This window comes from Dromaius novaehollandiae, chromosome 7 (genome assembly GCF_036370855.1).
Source record: "Dromaius novaehollandiae isolate bDroNov1 chromosome 7, bDroNov1.hap1, whole genome shotgun sequence".
In the NCBI taxonomy this organism is placed as follows: domain Eukaryota; kingdom Metazoa; phylum Chordata; class Aves; order Casuariiformes; family Dromaiidae; genus Dromaius; species Dromaius novaehollandiae.
This window is the reverse complement of record NC_088104.1, coordinates 47,462,643-47,481,381: the sequence shown is the minus strand read 5'-3', so window position 1 is coordinate 47,481,381 and position 18,739 is coordinate 47,462,643. Positions and strand designations below refer to the sequence as shown.

At 40.5% G+C, this 18,739-nt stretch overlaps 1 protein-coding gene across 1 annotated transcript in view; it reads left to right on the top strand.

Annotated features, from left to right (window-relative positions):
* The window catches only part of NDUFA10 (NADH:ubiquinone oxidoreductase subunit A10), a 45,440-nt gene extending 28,345 nt beyond the window's left edge, over positions 1-17,095 (top strand). Inside the window, exons 9-10 of the mRNA XM_026112902.2 lie at positions 1,744-1,852; positions 16,636-17,095. Of these exons, the coding sequence (XP_025968687.1) occupies positions 1,744-1,852; positions 16,636-16,704 (178 nt within the window). The 3' untranslated portion in view covers positions 16,705-17,095. The remainder of the gene's footprint in view (positions 1-1,743; positions 1,853-16,635) is intronic.
* Positions 17,096-18,739: the final 1,644 nt, after the last annotated feature.

Below are 18,739 nucleotides of genomic sequence, written 5' to 3'. Positions count from 1 at the left end.
CTTCAGTCCTGATTTCAAGTTATGTTTGGAGATGGACTGAGGTTAAGGAATGAAGAGGTGATACCAGGATGTCTGCTTTCTGGAGGGGATCTGTTTATTTTAGTTCCACTTTAATTAGCAGTGGGTGTTAGAGCTGATTCAGTCTCAGCAGAACCTTAATTGAAGAGAGCTACTACATGCAAAGGTGCTGTTCACAAACCAAGCTGGGATTCAGAAGAAAAACCACATGCAACTATCTGGGGCAGGCTTTTCCATCTCAGCTCGGTTATTACCCAGTTCTCCTCAGGTGGAAAGTCTGGGAATGGCACATGGGAGGCCTGGTATTAGTATGGAAATGGCTCTTGCTGCATTGGGGAGGAAGCTGAGGAGGGCACATTTTCCTGGCTTCCAGCAAGTGGATGATGTGGGTTTCGGCAGCTAGACGAACCTTGCTGGGTTTGCCCTTTGACTTTTTACCTCTTACAGAATAGAACCACAGAGATCTTAAAAGCGTTTACAGAAATGGTGTGTCATTCCACAGCTTTCCAGAGCATTAAATTTGTGGTAGTTTCCCAAATGATTAGAAAATACTTGACTTATATGTGAAGACAGATAATATAAAAGTTTGTAGGAAACATCTTTTATTTTCATCCTGATCTTGTAAATAGGCATTTATTCTTATCTTCTCCTCCCTCACCTTTTACTGGATTCTTGTATTTTATTACTGATTGGCCATATTAGGATAATTTGCAGTGTGTGTGTCAGCGTTAATAAACTAGTTAACTCATTGAAACTGCAGTGCTGTGAAGTAATATCCCAAGTTTTGTGCGTTAGGGAAAAATGTTAATTGCTTAAAGACGATTAACTCTGCCTTGCTCAGTGCATTTGTTTGCTTTATGCGTGTGTAGCTATTTGTTAAGAAGTGCAGTTCCCTGAAAACGAATAACACAGTTGTTTGCGGGGTCCTCAAGTATCAAATTTAGCATGCAGTCATTGTCCACTGCAAATTGATAGCTGATGTATTTTTTCCCCATGTACGTATAGGTGGCACTGTTGAGCTGTGTATAGCGTCTGTGCCCAAAAGGTGGCTTTCTAGCAGTTTCTCAGACATTTCAGATTTGGGATCTTTGAAAGTGCTGTTTCCATGCAGCATGGATTTTTGCTTGGTCCCGGTATCTGCACCCCTTGTAGCTATAGCTAACCTGTCATAACTGCCACAGCAAGCTTCCTCTAAATTAGTCCCAGGCAGGATGTTAGAGGCACTACCTTCCTCCAAATCATTTGATTTGCCTCAGTGCAAGGTACCTAGTAAGTGCTGATACATTTAGGATGGGGATTTGGGGAGGAAGAGCATTACCCTACTTTAACGTTTGTGAGGGTTTGTTTGTGAAAATAGATTGAACGGGAAGTAATTAAATGAAGTTGATTTAGCAAGATGGAGTGTGGAACTTGCTAAAAGCATTGGCTTTATCTTGCTTATATAGGAAAGCAGCAAGCTAGAGCTGCCTTTTACAGAAGGTTATTCCCAGCAATGACAGAGTAACTCGAGGGAGGTAAAACCTGGGGGGAACCCTAGCACACTACAGTGTGAGGAAAAGGACTGTGTATTTATCATAATTAGAGCCAGAATGTGTGGAAGAATTATTTAGCAGAAAAGTTGTTCTTCAATATTTGGCAAAACTCAGGGTTGATGTTGCTCTCTTTTGGGCAGGATGTGGACTAACTATTCCCCCCCCCCCCCCCCCCCATTTTCTTTCCCCTCAGTGTTCAGGACAAGGATGGAGTACTAGATCCTGCAGCCATCCCTCGCTTCATTCCAGAAATAACAATTGGAGGCACGGAGTATGATAAAACCTATTATGAATATCGATCGGTAAGTAATTCTGGAAGAGGAGCAGGTACAATTGTGCCTATGAATGTGTGAGTGTATTCATACCTGTCCTGCGCACAGCCTGGGTGTTAATCTAGTGCACGTACATGCACATTTCTAAGAGTAAGTTCTGGATTTTGCCTAGATCCCCATCTTTTTTGAAGTCTAGCTTCCACATAAGAGGAATAATGAAGCAAATTGTTTGCTTTGTAAGCTGATTTTCTTTTTTGATCTTTAGATGTGGACTAAAGTGGTTTTCATTTGTTTTTGTTTCTCTTGCCCTGATTAGTCTCTGACCTCTGAAATCTAAAATAATCCTTTGAGTCAAACAAGAAAATTGGAAACCCATGGAGACTTCTAAAAAGAAGACTGCTTATAAAACACTTCAGGAGGGGGTGTTTTTCTGAAGTAGGCTGAGGAGATATGAGTATTACATTGGTTCTCAAAAGTGTTGTTGCTTTAAATAGTGTGTTTCTCTTAGCGGGCATACATCCAAAGCCTGTTGTGGCCCAGCACTTTCTTACACCTCATGCAGGCTCCCACACAATGTTTTAATTAGCTGCTTGCCTTTCTGGTTCTGGAGACAATGGCTTCAAATTGACTTAGCCCTTAGTCCTATCAGTTGTTATTTGGCTGGCATGGGATCCTATCACACCATGCAGTATTTTTTTAAGGCCCAGGTACTGTAAATTCTCATTAGAGAAATTGTGGAAGTGATGCCAATTATTGTTTGGACAAACTGAAATTGCAAGGAATGGTATATTTTCAAGTTTTGTTGAAATCTTCTCTGCCACTGCATTTTTTTCAAGCAGTCACTGAAGATGAAGGAGTATATGTGGAAATTGTTACAAACCATGATTCGCATAGAGAAAACACTGTCATTTTTCTGGTCCTGTTAGTGTACAGTCTGTTAGTAGAATTAAAATGTGAGGTGTAGTTTTGTGGACTTGTTTGGAAACTCTGTACTAGCAAATGCTTTCTTGAATAGTCTGTTCAGAATTTCCTGTAAATATTCAACATATTTTATTCTTCTTCAGCTAGCTGTGCAGTGCAGAGACTCTCCAAGGTCATGCTGTTCTGCCTTATTTGAGTTGTGTACGAAAGTATTCTTTCCACTTTGTAAAAGGGGCTAAAGCTAAGGGTTAAAGCAGCAGAAAGCTTGTCAATATTCCTTGCGTTTGTCTAATGGGTTTGAAAACTCCCTGGTTCATCTGAGAAATTGCTACCAGAATTTGGTGCTTCTTGGTGTCACAGTTTAAATCTGAAACTTCAAGCTCAGACTAAGAATGTTTGGAGTCCTTCACTCCAAAAGATGTCTTTGTGCAGCACGTATTTCAGAATGATCTGCTGCATGACTTGTCACCAGCATGCAACATCCATCTGTACTGACTCTGCCTTTCTTCCCAAAGATGATAGGCCTTTTTGGTTGAAATGTCACTTTGCAGTGGAGCAGGGAATTATTGAGGCTGCCTGACACACAGCTAGATGTGACCTCAGTGCTGCGTACTGGGAACCAGGGGTACTAGTTCTGAAAGCCTTTTCTTCTCTGACTGTACAACAGCACATTCCTCTTTGTGTTGGCAAGAAACTGAGAATGCCCTGGATCACAAGAAAGCTGGCTTCCAGGAAAAATTGTGACTTGCCTTGCAGACATAGTAGAAGGTTGCTTAGCCATAGGAATCTGAATACCTGGGAAGGGAAACAGTGATCAGAGGTTACTCAGTTTGGTGCCAGTTAGTTGACAGCAGAAGCTGAGCATTATCAGTGCAGAAAAACTGCTTTGCCAAAATATAATCTCCTTTCTGCAGGCATGCTTTTAGGCCCTCCTTCAGGAAAATACTATGCAAAGTGCTAATGTCTTTTAGAATAAGAAAGGTTCATGCGTTTTTCATGAAGGGTTCTGTTAAATTGAGACAATACTAGCTACACTGTTTTTTCTGAATGCTTAAACACTTGTAATCCATCAGGTGTCTGATGGAGCCACTGTTCAGAAGGCATCTTTCCCAGTAGATCTGCCTGGTCTCTTCTCTTTTCTCATCTTCCTGTGAGTGCAGTGACCTAGCAATTCTGTCTTTTCTCATTTCTTTATTTTTAATTGAAAGTAATCTGTTACTGAATAGCTTCTCTTCAGCCTTTCCCTGCTTCTTGGAGTTGAGTGCCAGAGAACCATCTCCTGAAGACATTCATTTGTTCCTGCACTATGAAACAGTGCTGTGGAGAAGTGGTTGTCATGGGTTGGGTAAGAGATTCTCTATTCATGAGAGAGATGCGTGGCCCCATGCATGGTGGTCTCTGCCATTTGTGTAAAATTCCACAGGAATGGGTCATGGCCTAAAGGTAAAACGAGTTTTCCCTCTTTAGCCTTTATAATCAGTGTTCACCCACAGCCCACTGGAAATGTTCAGAAGATTTAATTGCACTGAGGCACTGGGCAGCTTGTGATGCTTTGCTTATTCAGTACTGGCCTCAGGAAGGATTGTCTCAACTCAGTAAGTCTATGCAGGGTTGTTGTGCTCAGTGCAAAAGATGCTGAATTTTCCTACCTCTCATAAGCTACTAAAGAAAAGAAAGCTACTAGAAAAGAAAGCACAAAGGCAGCCCCACCTGCCTCTTTATGCTGTAAGAATTAAATTCTTTGTGTTAAGATCTTCATTCCCCTGCCAGTTTTGTTTAGCAAATGACAGTGTGATAGCTTGTATTCCGAGATAATATAGTATAAGACCAACCAGTGCAAGCAGAAAAAGTAGATGATCTTTTAGACACACAGGTCTTGACTATGAAATTGCTTGGTCTGATGAGGGAGGATTTCAGCCCCTAAAACCTTGCCTTTGTTGATGTCTTATGTACAGACAGTTACAACTATACTTCTGCTCTTGCATTTAATGGCAGATAAAGATTTTAGGCTCACATGACTTGTAATTAAAGACTTAATTATGGTATAATTACAGAACTTCAGCATTTCCATGTGGGAAATATGTGCTTTTAAAGTTAGTATAATAAATGTTTACCAAATAAATTCAATGGTTTGTGTAGGGGATTTTTTTTCCTCAGCAATTCTATAACTAGTCATAAATCCGCAATCATAGAAATAGGCAGCTAACCCCTGTGCTTTTCAGAGTTGCATGCAAACAATTCATGCTGCCTAATGCTGTTGTTGCCCCTGTAGTTTTCAGGGGTTCTCAAATCCCAGGCAGAAGCTGTTTTTTATTCAAATATTTCATTAGTCACAAACAACTGGGGAGGAAGAAACACTTTTCAGAGAGCAAGATTTTAGGTACATTCGTCTTTTTTTAAAATCATGAGGTTTGAGTTCGATGAAATGGCTTTTTTGTGTGTATCCCCTAAATTTCTTCTGTAGATACTCTTTTCACTTGTGAGGAGGTGGCTTCTGTCTCTTTCTCTCACCGTAAAGTCATCTGGCTGGGTTCAGCAGTTTGTTCAGGCATTCGTAAACTTCTAAAGATGCTTTTCTGGCAAGGGAAAAGTAACCTTTTGAGTCAGGTTTTGTAGATCACTGAAAGATAAGCATGTTCATTCTTAAATGAAGTAACATTATTTTAGGAACTGTCAGAGTAGTAAAGACTTGACTACTCTTTTTTTTTCTTCTTTTTTAACAACTGCTCTATTTCTGTGCTTTCTTCCAACCACACGCAATCCCAGCAGATAATGCTCCAAATTCTTTGTGCTTCCTGTGAAGCTGGAGCACTTAGGCAGATGTGTTTGCAGAGAAAAAGAAAACAAATGGTTCTGTTTAATGGAATCAGTGTACTTAAATAATGTACTTATGCACTTCACACTCCCAGATGAGGTTGGCAAGTTCTGCCTGAATCTCCTAGGGAGGGTGAAATAAGAATTCTTTTACGTGCATACTCTTTTCTGCATACGTAAAAATGCAGCTGTCTGAGATTCTCATTCAAACCATCACCTACCTCTTTACCTCCGAAAACCAAGCTGGAGAGCTTTAAAATAGACTTTAGCACCTCACCCTTCGCTGCAGATAAAAGGGAAATGATCAGCATTTCTTTTACACAAACTTTATGTTTGTTTTTAAAAAAAAAAACACACACACACGAAAGGTAAGTTAGTGGGCTGCTTATCTCAAGGTCTGCTAGAGTCTGAAGTCCAGTACTTGCTGGTGTTCACTTGGGCATTAGAGGGGAGAATCTTTTTAGGTGTGTTAGTCACTTGGGATTTCTCTGAAGTACATCTCTGAGCTAAAACTATGCCTCTCAGCCATACCCAAGAAACACTGTCACTCTGACAGATGGAAGCAAAACCTTTAAAACTAAGTCACTTTTTTCATGTTACCAGCTCTAGCAGAAAGCATGTGTGTTACCGCACTCACTGAGATCCTGGTTTGTGTAATTCATTTCCTCTGTTTCTCCAGTGGCTAGCCTCAACATCTTTAAACAGAAGTCTAAGTGGTCTTGTAGTAGGAGAGAACTGTTTTTATGTTATGTTAAACATTACAGCTTGCATCTCATGCTCTAGGGTCTGTTTTTTGTTAAGTGTTTTTCCCCCCCGTCCTTTCTCCTGAGGGTGAGAGCAAGCAGTTGGAGTATTCTCATTTTAGTTTGGTGGGATTCTTTAAGCATGTGTGCGGGTGTGTATACTAAAGAAAGCGAACAAATGTTTGGGCACGCAGATCCTTCTTCAGACAAGAAAGGCCTATGCACCTAGGAAAAGTTTCTTTTGTACCAGAGCAAAACTCATATCAAAATCTTGTCTCTTTTGTTAGCCCAGTTTCTACAGTTAGAAAAAGGAAAGTCAAGGATGTGTAACTTACCCTTGAAGCAGAAAGTTTGTGAGGAATTCTTTGAAGAATTTATTCCATGCTCTTGAACTAACTTCAAAGAAGCTTTCTATTGCAGTGAGTTCCAGCTCCAGTAGGTCATTTGCCTGTGTGTAAAGCTTCCTTAGATCAGTTTTAATTGTCATCTTTCAATCTTAAGTGTCGTTTTGCTCTTGTATTGAGATGGTGAACGACCTGCTTCTCTTCCTTTCTCTACCCACTTACTACTTTTCCCACCATCATGCGTTGGCTGTTTGCTGATCATTGGACACTGGCTGTCAATCCTTTCAACTTCCATCCCTGCGTTCCTTTCTAAGCCCTTGATCATTTTCCTTGTCCTCCCCTAAAACATCTAATTGTGCAGCATCCCTTTCTAAGGTAAGATAAACTTCGCACTCATGCATATTCACCATCTGAGCAAATCAGAGGCTTCTTTGGCAGTAACATTGGTTCTGTGTCCTCCATCCCCATCCCTTACGCATCTAAAGATTTTATTTGCATTGTCAGTATAGCTGCACATTAAGCAGAGGTTCAGATTTTTCTGCCAAACATTTATTTAACTCATCAAAAATGCAAATAAATATGCCACTGAAAGGTAGACAGAGCTCTCGTTTTCCTTTTTGTGCTCTCTTCCCTTGGTGGGAGATTATTCTTGGAATACAGATGCTGATAATGAGGCAAAGAAAGCTTGAACCAGTAAGACCTTGCTACCTCTAAGAGAAGCAGTCTGGCTCCCTTCCTTGTGCTGGCTCTGATAACTGCGTGCCTCTGGCAAGTCCATTCAGCTTGCTAACCTCACAGCAGTTGATTTTTTTTCTGCATGGGCTAGTCTTATGCCAAATTGAATGGGCTTGCTGAGGGGTTAGATGAATACTGGAGCCGCAGAAGGGAAGTAGCAGGAATATGTAGCCAGGAGTGGGATGGCTGCCTTTCAACAGCAGCTGCACCAGCACAGCTGCCTCGTCAAGCTGCATCTTTATATCCCTCTCCTCATCTTCCTTCTCCCTTTTGGCCCAGTGATCTGGAATAGTGCGGTTGGCAGTTCCCTGGAGTCTTGCATGTAGCAGCAAATGGAGAAGAGGTGATAGGTTGGAGGGGAGAAGAGTTTCAGACTTTTCCCCCAAGCTCTTTATTTTCACTTTTTTCCATAACCAGTTAAGGATGCAACCTTAGGGGGAAATTCCTGGAGTGTAGGATGTCTCAAGTTAGTTTTATAAGTAGTTCCAGGAAAACTGTTGTATCACAGTGAGCTGTTGAATGACAGGAAGGTAAAACAGCTCAGGAAACAGCTGTGGGTCTATGACATTTGTCAACTATCAGCCTCAAAACACTGAAAATAAGAGTATTGTAAGAACATGTTTTTATACTGTGAAGGTTATAACTAGTCCAATAAGGAGAACGTTAGGAGAAGGCTTTCTCCAGATTTGATGTGGCCTGAGATGTCTTGACAGATTTGGTTGCAAGGGGCTGATGATGGCTTACATGGTAAATGAGAGGTTAGGAAGGCCTTTAGCCTTCCCATCTCTTTTACAAATATAGAATGCTCTTGGCTTACAAGCTAATCCCCTATTTAAAGTCTCCTGAACTACAAAGGAAATACTTTAGCTTCTGGAAATGAGAGTCTGGGTGAACAACAGGGAACATTTGTGTTGAAATAACGCATTGAGTTTTAACATGGTAATAACTATATTGTGGGGTAGTAGATGTTTTAGCCTTTGGCTCATTGCAGCAGTTACTTTTTCCACACACACACACGTATATACGTGTGTATATGTATATATGCATAGATACAGATATATGTATATGTAATTGTCTCAGTACATACAAGTAGAATTTAGTCAAAACAGTTTTCTAGAAGCCTGTAGGTTTTCTTACAACCTAGTTGAATCATGAATCGTCTCTCATGGTTCTCTTGCCTTTTCCGAAGTAAGGAGATTAAACGCTGTTTGGATATCTCTTTTTCTCCCTGTTTATGATTGTGTCAAAGATGGCCGCTATGGTAACAAGATCTTTTGTTTCTCTCTTCTGCTATTTTTCTTGTCCTGCCAAAGTTTTCATTTTTGAGAATCAAGGTCTCCCATTCTATTTCTTTTTTTAATGGAGATTTGACAGCTCTAATGCACTGTCTGCTCTTGGATCCAGGAAGGAATGAAAACAGACCACAATAAATTAAGAAAGACTCAATTTATTTTATCTTTTTTCTATTTTATCTCTTCAAAAATATTTTTAGCATTTTCTAAACTAACAATAAGATGTTACCATCACATTTTATAATTGACCGGTGCATAGAAACATGTAAAGATAGCTAGATGCATGCAAGACTAAAAGAAGCTGAAGAAAAACTAAAACTTAGGAATGATGACATTGTTCCTGAAGGTTACCTGGAAAGGGGTGGAAGTCGGCATGTGATCTGCTTCTCTCCACTGCTTCCCCATCCTTCTGTACTCCTGCCATTCTTCTATGTACAGAGAGAGCATGAGAGGTTTTGCACAGCATCTCTTCTGCTTTAGAAATGTGTAATTTCTCTACCCTTTCTACCCTTCTGCTTCCCTTGAAAGATTTCATGGGCAAGCAGCAGAGATATCCACCCCAAATATGGAAAAAAAATAAACAGGACTTGAAAGGCCTTGGGGCGATCTCAAATCTCAGTCTTGTTAGTTACATCTGTTTTGTTTTAGACAATAAAAAATGCTGTCCCAGGCACTAGGTGCCCATGTAAAGCAAAAAGACAATAAAATCCCCACTGGCAATTTCCACTGAGCCCTATGAAAGAAAACACTTTTTTTTTTTTTTGTGGGAGCACATACTCCCTCTCCAAAACCCTTCTCAATCCCATGCCCAGATAGGAATGTGATCCCCATGGTAGAAGTGTATTGAATTAAAAAACTGAAAAATAGCTAGGAAGAAAGACCTTTTGTTAGTGATTAAACAAGATGGAGAAAGAAGTCACAGGTGAACTGCTCTGTGTCTGCTGTTCTGCATGTCCCGGGAGACTTGGTATCTTATATTGAAAAACATGCTGTAGAGCAGGAAAAGGTTTTATAAAATCTATAAGGAAGATACTGGGATCTATTTCTCACTCTCCTTCCTGTCCCTGCTTTGTTCCAGCTCTTCAGGGGTAATATCTGCATGGGTAACCAGGCGTAACCATGAAATAGTGACAGTGCAGAACTGTGCAGGTATGGTGGGACAATTTCAGTTAGGGCTGTTAGGGATGAACTGGCATTTCTAAAACCTGCTGTTACTTTGGGTAATGTAACATAAAGAATGCATTTTGCATTTTACCTGTCCAGTTAGAAAAGTGAGTCTGCAGTTACTATAACACTTTATCCAGCTTGGATGTCGTCGCTTGACTTTTTCCTATGGTAGGTCTGTGCACTGTAGTGGCTAACTGGTGTTTATAACATTCTCTTTGCTAAGAAAAAACAAAGTATATTTTATTCTGTCAGTATGTGGAATAGTCACTAGGGCAAGCTGGCATTGTGGAGAAAAACTGCAACAAAATATTTATTTAAACTGTGTTGCTTATTTATTCCTGGCTGTCTTGCAAAAGCAGAAGTAGAGATATGCTTTAGATTGTTCATGGTGCTTGTAGTTGTTCAAATTACAATTCACAAATTCATTTCTACAAATCTGTTTCCTGCTTAAACACTATTACAGAAATAAAAATACTTTAGCTTAGTCCTCCCTCACTTGCCTTTTCAAAAAGGTTTCCACTGTCTTTTTTTTTTTTTTTTTTTTTTTTGAATGAAGAGTAGGACAACATTCGTTGACAATTCCGGTGAATTGTAATTGTTTTAACCTCAATTCAGTAAAGCCTTTGAGTACTCTAGTATCAATTTGGTACTTGTTACTTGGACTATAATGGATGTTAAGTTCATTAAGAATTTTGTTTGAATAAAGAATGGCAGGAATAGAGCTGTAAATGAACATCCATCTATGCAACTCCTTTGAAAACCAAACCATATACACCTTAAATATATTTGGAAGGAGATATCACTTCCTTCCCCCTTGTTTTACTTATTTTTTTCTTTTTCCTCCCCCTGTTGCTCTGGAACATAATAACCAAACAATTCCAAAATATAACTAATATATGATTATGTTGTTAGATTTTCTTAATTTTTTGGCTATGTGCCAATGACTAACATTGACAATAAACTTCTGGAAGTCAGGATTTCTGCAGGAAATGGCAATAATCTTCACTAATAGTGGTGGTAGTAGGTGCTATTATTATACTTATTATAAATAGTCAATAAAAGAAAGGATTTGTATATCGATGAATGAGCCCATGCTTTGCAGAGTAATGTCTCTGTTTTTAAGTGCTCTAAGTGCACTGCTCAGAATATGCTATTTATAGATCTAGATTAGCTGTTAAGCACAGCCGTTAGTGGAAAGTAACACAGGAATTGAAGGAAAAAGAATGGTAACTCTTTTTGCTCCAGAAATGCTGGAAAATGAGACAGACTCTAAACTCTCACAGATGTAGACCTTTTCAGATAGTTAAAATTCTCCAAAGCTCTACCTATGCATGTCTGCTTTGAAATTATTTTGAGGAGCTATGAAATGCAGCTGCAGTGTATAGCAAACAGGTGGCTAAAGCTGTTTGTTGCTACCCTGCAGCATATACCATTTTACGGGACTTTTTATCATGTTTATAGTTCTGACAGACATTTCTGTGGCAGGGTTCTTAATTTAACTGGTGGGATGATCTTGTTTTCATCATTTTACCGATGTTCTCCTTAAAGTTGAGCAGTTCTACCTTTGCTGGGTAAAACTCATTTTATTAGTGTCATTCTTTGTGAGGTCGTTTTCGTAGCATACTTCTTGAGTTAGTCCTCACTGCCAACTTTTTAAGTTCTGTACAGTGTAACATGGCAGACTGAGATTCGATTCTCAGTCTCATCTGTTTCCATGGAGTGGGAAAATCTGTTACTCAGCAGTGTCTCTGCAGGAGCTCCCATTTACCTCCTGCTGCAGGAACAAGGGTGACCTGTTGGATCTGTTCAGTCGAATCTCTGTTGCTTTCTGCTTGACCAGTTCTGCTTCAATTGTAAGCTCCTGTGGGCAGAGATTTAATTCTGCCTTGCAAAGCATGTGTCTTCTAGATGGCTGCTGTGATAATGTGACTTTTATTTCTTTTCATGGGAAAGATAGTTCAGCTTTTGTGTAACTGTCAACTGCATTTGCTGTTACTTGATATTGGAGAAACCTGTTGATATGCTCCTTAGGTCTGTTTTGGCCAATGTCAGTGAAAAACCTAAGGGATTTGTTTGAGCCAAGGTTTGACCCTCTATGCTTACTCCCTTTACTCCCATGTGGAAAGATGTGTTGTGGTTAATAATTAATCATGCATCATAAGATACTTTATTACTGTTATTAATGCGGCCATTAAGCTGCACCTTTTCTTTGGTCTTACTCAAGTCTGATTTAAAGTTACCAAGCATGGAGCAGTCCTGTGAATGTGCAAACCACTTGCAAATGATGTGGCGTTGCTGACTTTCATTACAATTCTGACTGTGAAACATGCTGTAATGCAGAAGTCTCATGGAAAACGCGTTTCTTCTGAATACTTGCCCAGTCTCCCCTCTAACCCTCTAAACTTTTAGTGTCAGCAGTATCCTTCAGCAAAGAGTTCCTTAAGCCATTATCCATGGCCTGAAGAACAAGCTCTTCTTGTTTGTTTCTAACTTGCTCCTTTTGGCTTCATTTGATGGCACCTAGATCTTGTACAGGAAGAGACAGTGAACATTTAGTCCCTCTCTATGTTCTCCCAGCTACTTGAAACTTATGTAGACCTTTGTGCTTTCTTCCTTTCAATCATTTCTTCTCCAGGCTGAACAGTTTACCTCTTCTGGCTACAGTACGGACAGTCTCAACGCTAGCCTTTTGTTCCTCTCCCTTTCTTTGTGCTGGCTTAGCAGCCATGGGAAAAACAGGCTGGGAGCTTAAGCTGGGTCAAAACCAAGGGTGAAGTTTGGGCTGCCAATTTAATCGTTTGTTGCCACCATCCTACCATCCACCCTGCCTCCCTAAATCTTCCCTTGCACTCCCACCACTTTCTTTGCAGCTGTCTGGTGTGTGTTTGGCTGACTGAGCTCACTGAGTCACTGAAAGCTATCCCAGCCAAAGGAGTGAATAGCTTCTTCCTGGGCAAGGGAGTTGATTAAGCTTACAGAACAATCCAGAAAGCTGCAGAGCTGGTTTGGACTGCACAGCTGGGAGATGAGAGGATTGGTGCTGTAGGACCTTTCCTTTTTGTTGGCATCAAGCTGTTCAGTCCATTCGGCCACATCATGCACCAGCACTCTTAATGCTTTTTATTTGGCTGTTTTTATCCAAATTGGTTCTCCGGTCTGGCTCTTCATGCAGCTGAGCAAATGCTTGTTCTGGCAGAAGGTGGGTTTGTGAGGAGGTGGAAGGCAGGCAGAGGACCACAAGAACAGGAATGACACCTCTTTGGTCAGAGAAACCACCTGTCTGAGTAGATGGAAGCAGGTCTCCTGTCTGAAAACAGGACGTAAACAGAATATGGAGGCTTTTCGCTTTGGGGCCCGGATTCTGAGACTCATAAAACAACAGACCTGTGAAGTATCACAGCTGTCTAAACCCTTCATATGCTCCGCTAGAGGAAATATCCTTGTAAGCAATCTTTTGGGGAACGTAGAGCAAGCAGGGATTTAGGCACGTGGTATGCTTTTATTTTTGGGAGGGGTAATGTTTTGTGCATTACATTTTCCAGTATTTTTCCAAATGCTCCATATGTGCTAAAAGAACAACTTCATCCCCTCTGGAGTACACTCACACTCACCTTGTTCCAAGTTGTGCATCTCTTACAACAGTTTAGCAAATGTGAGCTTTGAAGGGCCCTTTCTCAGGAAGTCATGTCTGTTACTTGTACCTGATCTAGCTGGTGCAGCGAACATAAATTTACATGGTTCTGCTTGCTAGGTAGTATGGGATTTGCTTACAGTGCCTTCCTTTTTGAATTTTTTGGCTATTTTGAAAGCTTGCCCATAACATATCCCGAAACTCAAGTGCTTTTGCCAAGGCCCACTGTGAATGATTGAGCATAGATGAATACTTATTATAAAAATTGCTTTGATGTACTGCATGTCTTTAAGCAAAGACACATGGGGAATTTGTTTTGGACAATGAATTTGGATTCTGTTGGGACTGATACTGTGTCTTTTAAAGACGGGAGATTTACCCAGAAATGAAACTGTAAACTCCTGCATTTTCCCAGAGAGCTCCTGTTGCTTTAATAATCTAGTTATCTGGGATTCTCTTGAAGTATCAAAGGGACAATTTTGTGCTGCCTGGAGAAGACCAGGGAAAGATGTTTTTGTCCTAGAATTAATGGATACAGTCTGGTCACAGCAGGTTTGATGTCTTCCCTAGCCCACCGCTGTAAATTTATATGGCAGAGATAGTGTAATCATTTATTTCCATCTCACATCTCCTCTTTGCTCAGCAGGAGTAATTCTTAACAGGACTGCATGATTTCTTCTGATATTTAGATAAGACATTAAAGACAACTTTAAATGAAAAACCTTAGAAAAACTGATCAAGAATGACTTGTAATGGCTTCTGACAATGTGGGATGGTGCATGTTTTATGAAAGAGGTAGAAGTCTTTTGTTGGCTTGATATTTTATGGAAAAAAAAGTCTTATTTTCTGACCTTAATTTAAAAAAAAAGAAAAAAAGGCTTCATCCTGGAGTAAATAGCTATTTCTGTGGCCTAAGTATAGATTACATCAAGACTTGGTCATGCTTCTTTTCACAGATGCAGCTCTCTTAAACAGGATGCTTTCACAGTTTTTTGAAAAAAACTAGTTTGGGGTCCTGTGTGGGGCAAGTGTTTGTCTCTGTGCAGATGTGTAGATGATCTGACTTTAATTATTTGTAATAATTTGTCAGCTGATGGCTTATTTTTAGAAGATGAGTTTTATAATAGCATCTTTGCTTACCTTAGACTTTCTCACAAAGTTCATTTGCTTTTTTGATAGTGGTTTGCTTTTTGATGCCAACGTTATATCTCAAAAATATATGTTGTCTTTTTGTCTCATTTGCTTATAGAGATAAGAACCAGGATGTTTTTTGAGATAGGACCCTAACCATTTTTGGCATTTTAGGTCATTGTCAGTACTTTCTGAAGAGGAAAAGATTGAAATGCATCTACATCTGTTTCCTCCTTAAGACCACTCAGCTTAGAATAATTGTCAAAGTATCTATTTTATGTCCTGATTCTGTAGCTTGGAGGTTTTGTTCACGGGGCTTTGTTATTCAGTGGGTGCAGAGTGTGGTTTATGTTTATTCAGGCTGAAACTGCATTGAAAATTTGTATTGCTTTTGTAAAACAAGTTGGTAAGGTGATTTTGATGACAGCATTGTTGGAAAACTTGTGGTGAGACAGTCTGTCATGTAAGAGTGCTTTTGCTGACCTGATGCAGCCTGTTTCTCCTGAAGGAACACTTTCTTAGCCTGCAGAGAGAGTGTGTAAGCTCTGGAAGGAGTGTTTGCTATTTTAACCATCCTGACAGGCTTTTTCTTGTAGTCCTCCATGCTGTGTCTGTAATCCTTCAAAGTGGCTGCTACTTAACAGGCCTCTTTCTCCAAATCTTTAAAGATAGAATGGCTTTGCAATTGAATGTTTGTGTCTATAATGCAACCTGGAGTGCTTTTTGTGGTGTTGCTGTACACAGCAGCAGGCTGAGAGGGCCAAGCTTGACTTTCTGTTCCTATGCATGGCTGCAAGGCCATGCACATCCCTTTCCTCCTGAACTTTCCTGCAGGGCGTTGGTTGTGAGATATCTGTGAAGCTGGTTGCCTGGATGAACTACCAAGAAAGGGATCATGTGCTTCAGTCCCTTTTTTGCTTTCCCTGTCTAGTGAGCTTGCAGACCCTTCAGCTTTTCTAATATAGCTGCTGTCCCTCTCCTACTGCTCCAGCCCATCCATCCTTTCCCCCTGCAGCTGGTTCCTTGGTTTCCTAGACTTGAACTGTTGCATGGTCCTCTTCTGTTTCCAGAGAGATGTGTTTCTTTAAATCAGCCCTAACTTTGAGACCCTGTTAGAAGATTCTCACTGGAAAGGCCTCCTTGCAGGGGTTCCTAGTCCTGCACTGCCCTGTGCATAGCAATACTTAATAAATTGCCAGTCTGCATCGTAAGAGTTGGAACTTCTTGTACCATCACAGTGTTTCCCTGAGCCCTGGTTTGGGGACCACTGATCCAGAAAGGTCATTCAGGCTAGCCACCATGTCTGTGAGCTGCTTAGGCAGAGGTTAATTCACTGGAGCGTTAAGGGTCTGTGCAGAAGAATTACTACTTAAAAGGTCAGTGAGGTTCAGAGGTAGCAAGTGAAGGCTGTGGCTTCATTCTCAGGGTAACTATGAAATTTGGGTAGGGGGGTTGAGGAATTTTGTTTTTTCCAGCAAATAGCAGTTTCTGGCTTTGCTTATGGAGACAGGCAGATATTGCTTTCTGCTTTAATGAAGTTAAGTTCAGCTCTTGAAAGCTAAATATGCAATTTCATTTGGATGGTTTAATTTAATATAATAATTAACTCAATATTTCATGCATGAAATATTTCATGTGTTTAACAATGTGTGCCTATTTTGGCATGAGATTCTACTGGCTGATTCCATTCCTCTACTACATGCTATAGTTAAATCTCTTAGAGGGTATCTCCTATTAAAAGGAGGAACAAGGGAATATAAGAGAAGAACTGGGTGAATCCAGATGTAATATGCTGTTGTGCTGGTGAGTATTTAAATAGTATAGTATATTTTGCCGTTTTGTCCACCAGCTGCGCAGTTCAAGATTTTTTCAAAGGGGACTGAATTTTCTTTAAGTGCTAATCTTTATTCTGCAAAAAATCCAATATTTCAGATTGGGCTCTTGCAGATACCACTAATTCCTTTATAGAGAATCTAAAAGTTCAGTAAACAGTGAAAAGAAAAATGTTTCTGACTGAACTTTCTGCTTTCTCTAGCTTCCTGGTCGCAATTTTAGGAAAGGCTACAATTCTGATGTTGGTGACAAGTGGATCTGGCTGAAATGAAATCTGCCTCGCTTTGAAGCCCTAACAGTGATCGACTGCAGAACTTGAGTGAAGAAGAGGCTGAGTTCAGTGTGCCTGCTCTGCATCAATTCTGTGTAACACGGAAGAATCTGGGTAATTCATTTTCCAGCTACTGAATAAAAGAACAGACTCAAAGAAAGCAAATCTCTTTATTCTGGTTTATTCCTCCCTGGTAAATTCAGAGTGCTCTTCCTTTGAATGTTAGGTAGTATATGTATAATAGGTGATCTGGTATTGCAGGGGCAGACTTGAAGTCAATGCTGAACTTTCTCTTCATCAAGATTATGGCATGTAATATTGTACCATATTGTTGCTGTTCTGTTAAATCAAGAGAGATTAAACGGTATCCTCCTGGCTCTCACAAAGTTAATTTCTTGCTCTGTGATGCATGGTGTTTTCTTAGTTTCATTAGAAGAATGCACCTGCTTAAAGAAGATGTATTTGCTTGTTCTCAAAGTCTCTTAGTGGACATCAGCATCAAAGCAAGCAAGCATAAAGAAAAGTTTATTGAGAGAAGGAAATAAGTGTGAGCTCAATTTAAACAGCAAAATAGCTGTGCTTTAAAGTAAAAATTTCATAATAATTGCCAGCAGTTGTACTCATAATTTCTTCCCCGAAAGGAAGCCATAGATCAAAATATTTGTTGGGCATAAAAGACAAAGTAAAAGTAATTATTATTTTAGCAAGTCCCTGAAAATCCAAGTTAGAGTGCTTTTTAAAGAAATGATTCATTTGGTATTAGTTAGTCACACAAATGAGGCACCTTGGCATCGGTTCAAGCAATGCTGTCCAGACTTAGTCTGCAGTAATTCTGCATTTCCAGCAAGGGGCTAAATACTTCAGTGACTGAATAAAAGTGCTGCCAGGCATTCCAGTATTCAGGGCAATGCTTTTGAATTAAGCCAATGTCTAGCCAATGCCCCTTCCTATATCAAAACTATTGTGAAGAGACTCCTTTAACAGGTGCCCAGGGGCCCAGTTAGATACGAAGATAAATGAACAGAAAAAAAATATGTGGCTCTTCTCACTGATCTCCTAGCTCTTTGTTTCCATGTTTTATGGCTTTAGAGTTTCTTTAGTCACAAAAGGACTGTTCGCTCTGCTTTGGTGCTCTCCTGTGCTAACGCAGCTGATGCATTCATGGTGACAAGCAAGTGCCTGGATACGAGGCCAGCACTATTCCTTGGACCTGTGTGAAACTCAGCAGAACTGGTAGTGTCAGTACTGTGGAGTTTTCTGGCCTTGGGGCCTAATCAGAAACAGGAACTGCTCAGCCATGGTCCTCCCACCACCTTGGCAATGTGCATGTGCTGTTGTGCACTCGTCTCCCATCTCCTGCTTAAGCTTATAAGGAATTGTGCCTTTCTAGGTACCTTGTCAGTCTTGGTGTTGGTCCAAAACCTTGTCCTGGAGCAGTGCCTCCTATGAGGCTGGTGTCTGTGCAGGATCTATGGTTATGTACACAAAAAGTGGACTGGCTGCACGCCTTGCAGCTGGGTCAGTGGGACTTCCTTAGCCCAGTGTGTAGCAGGTCCTGTTCTGCTGTGCAGAGATGACTGCTTTTCCTGACCTACAGAAATGTTGGGGGTACTTGTTGTGCACTTCTTTTGAACCGTTGCGAGATCTCTCTGAATTTTCACCTTCCAGAGGTTGGTTATCTGGGCAGTGTACCTGAGCATGCTGCAGCTCAGCCACGTGTTTCCTTATCCCATGACTTTTCCAGGAAGGTGTATCCTAGTCCTCTCTTCAGCATCCATCAGTTCTGTAGACACCTGTGGACCTGGCAGTCTGAGCTGCTGTTGCCTTCTCATATGCAAGGAGATCTTAAGCAAGTAGTGTGTTAGCTTTTCTTTCCATGCTTGGGGTGCCATCTTGCAACAATCAACAATGAGTGTGGAGATGAGATGAAAAAAACATCTGCAGTGGTTTTAAGTTTTCTTTGAGTGGCCCAGTTCTGTTTTTACAGGTGTCCTACATTTGGATATTGCTCTGTCTTCCAGGTGTAGTAATTCAC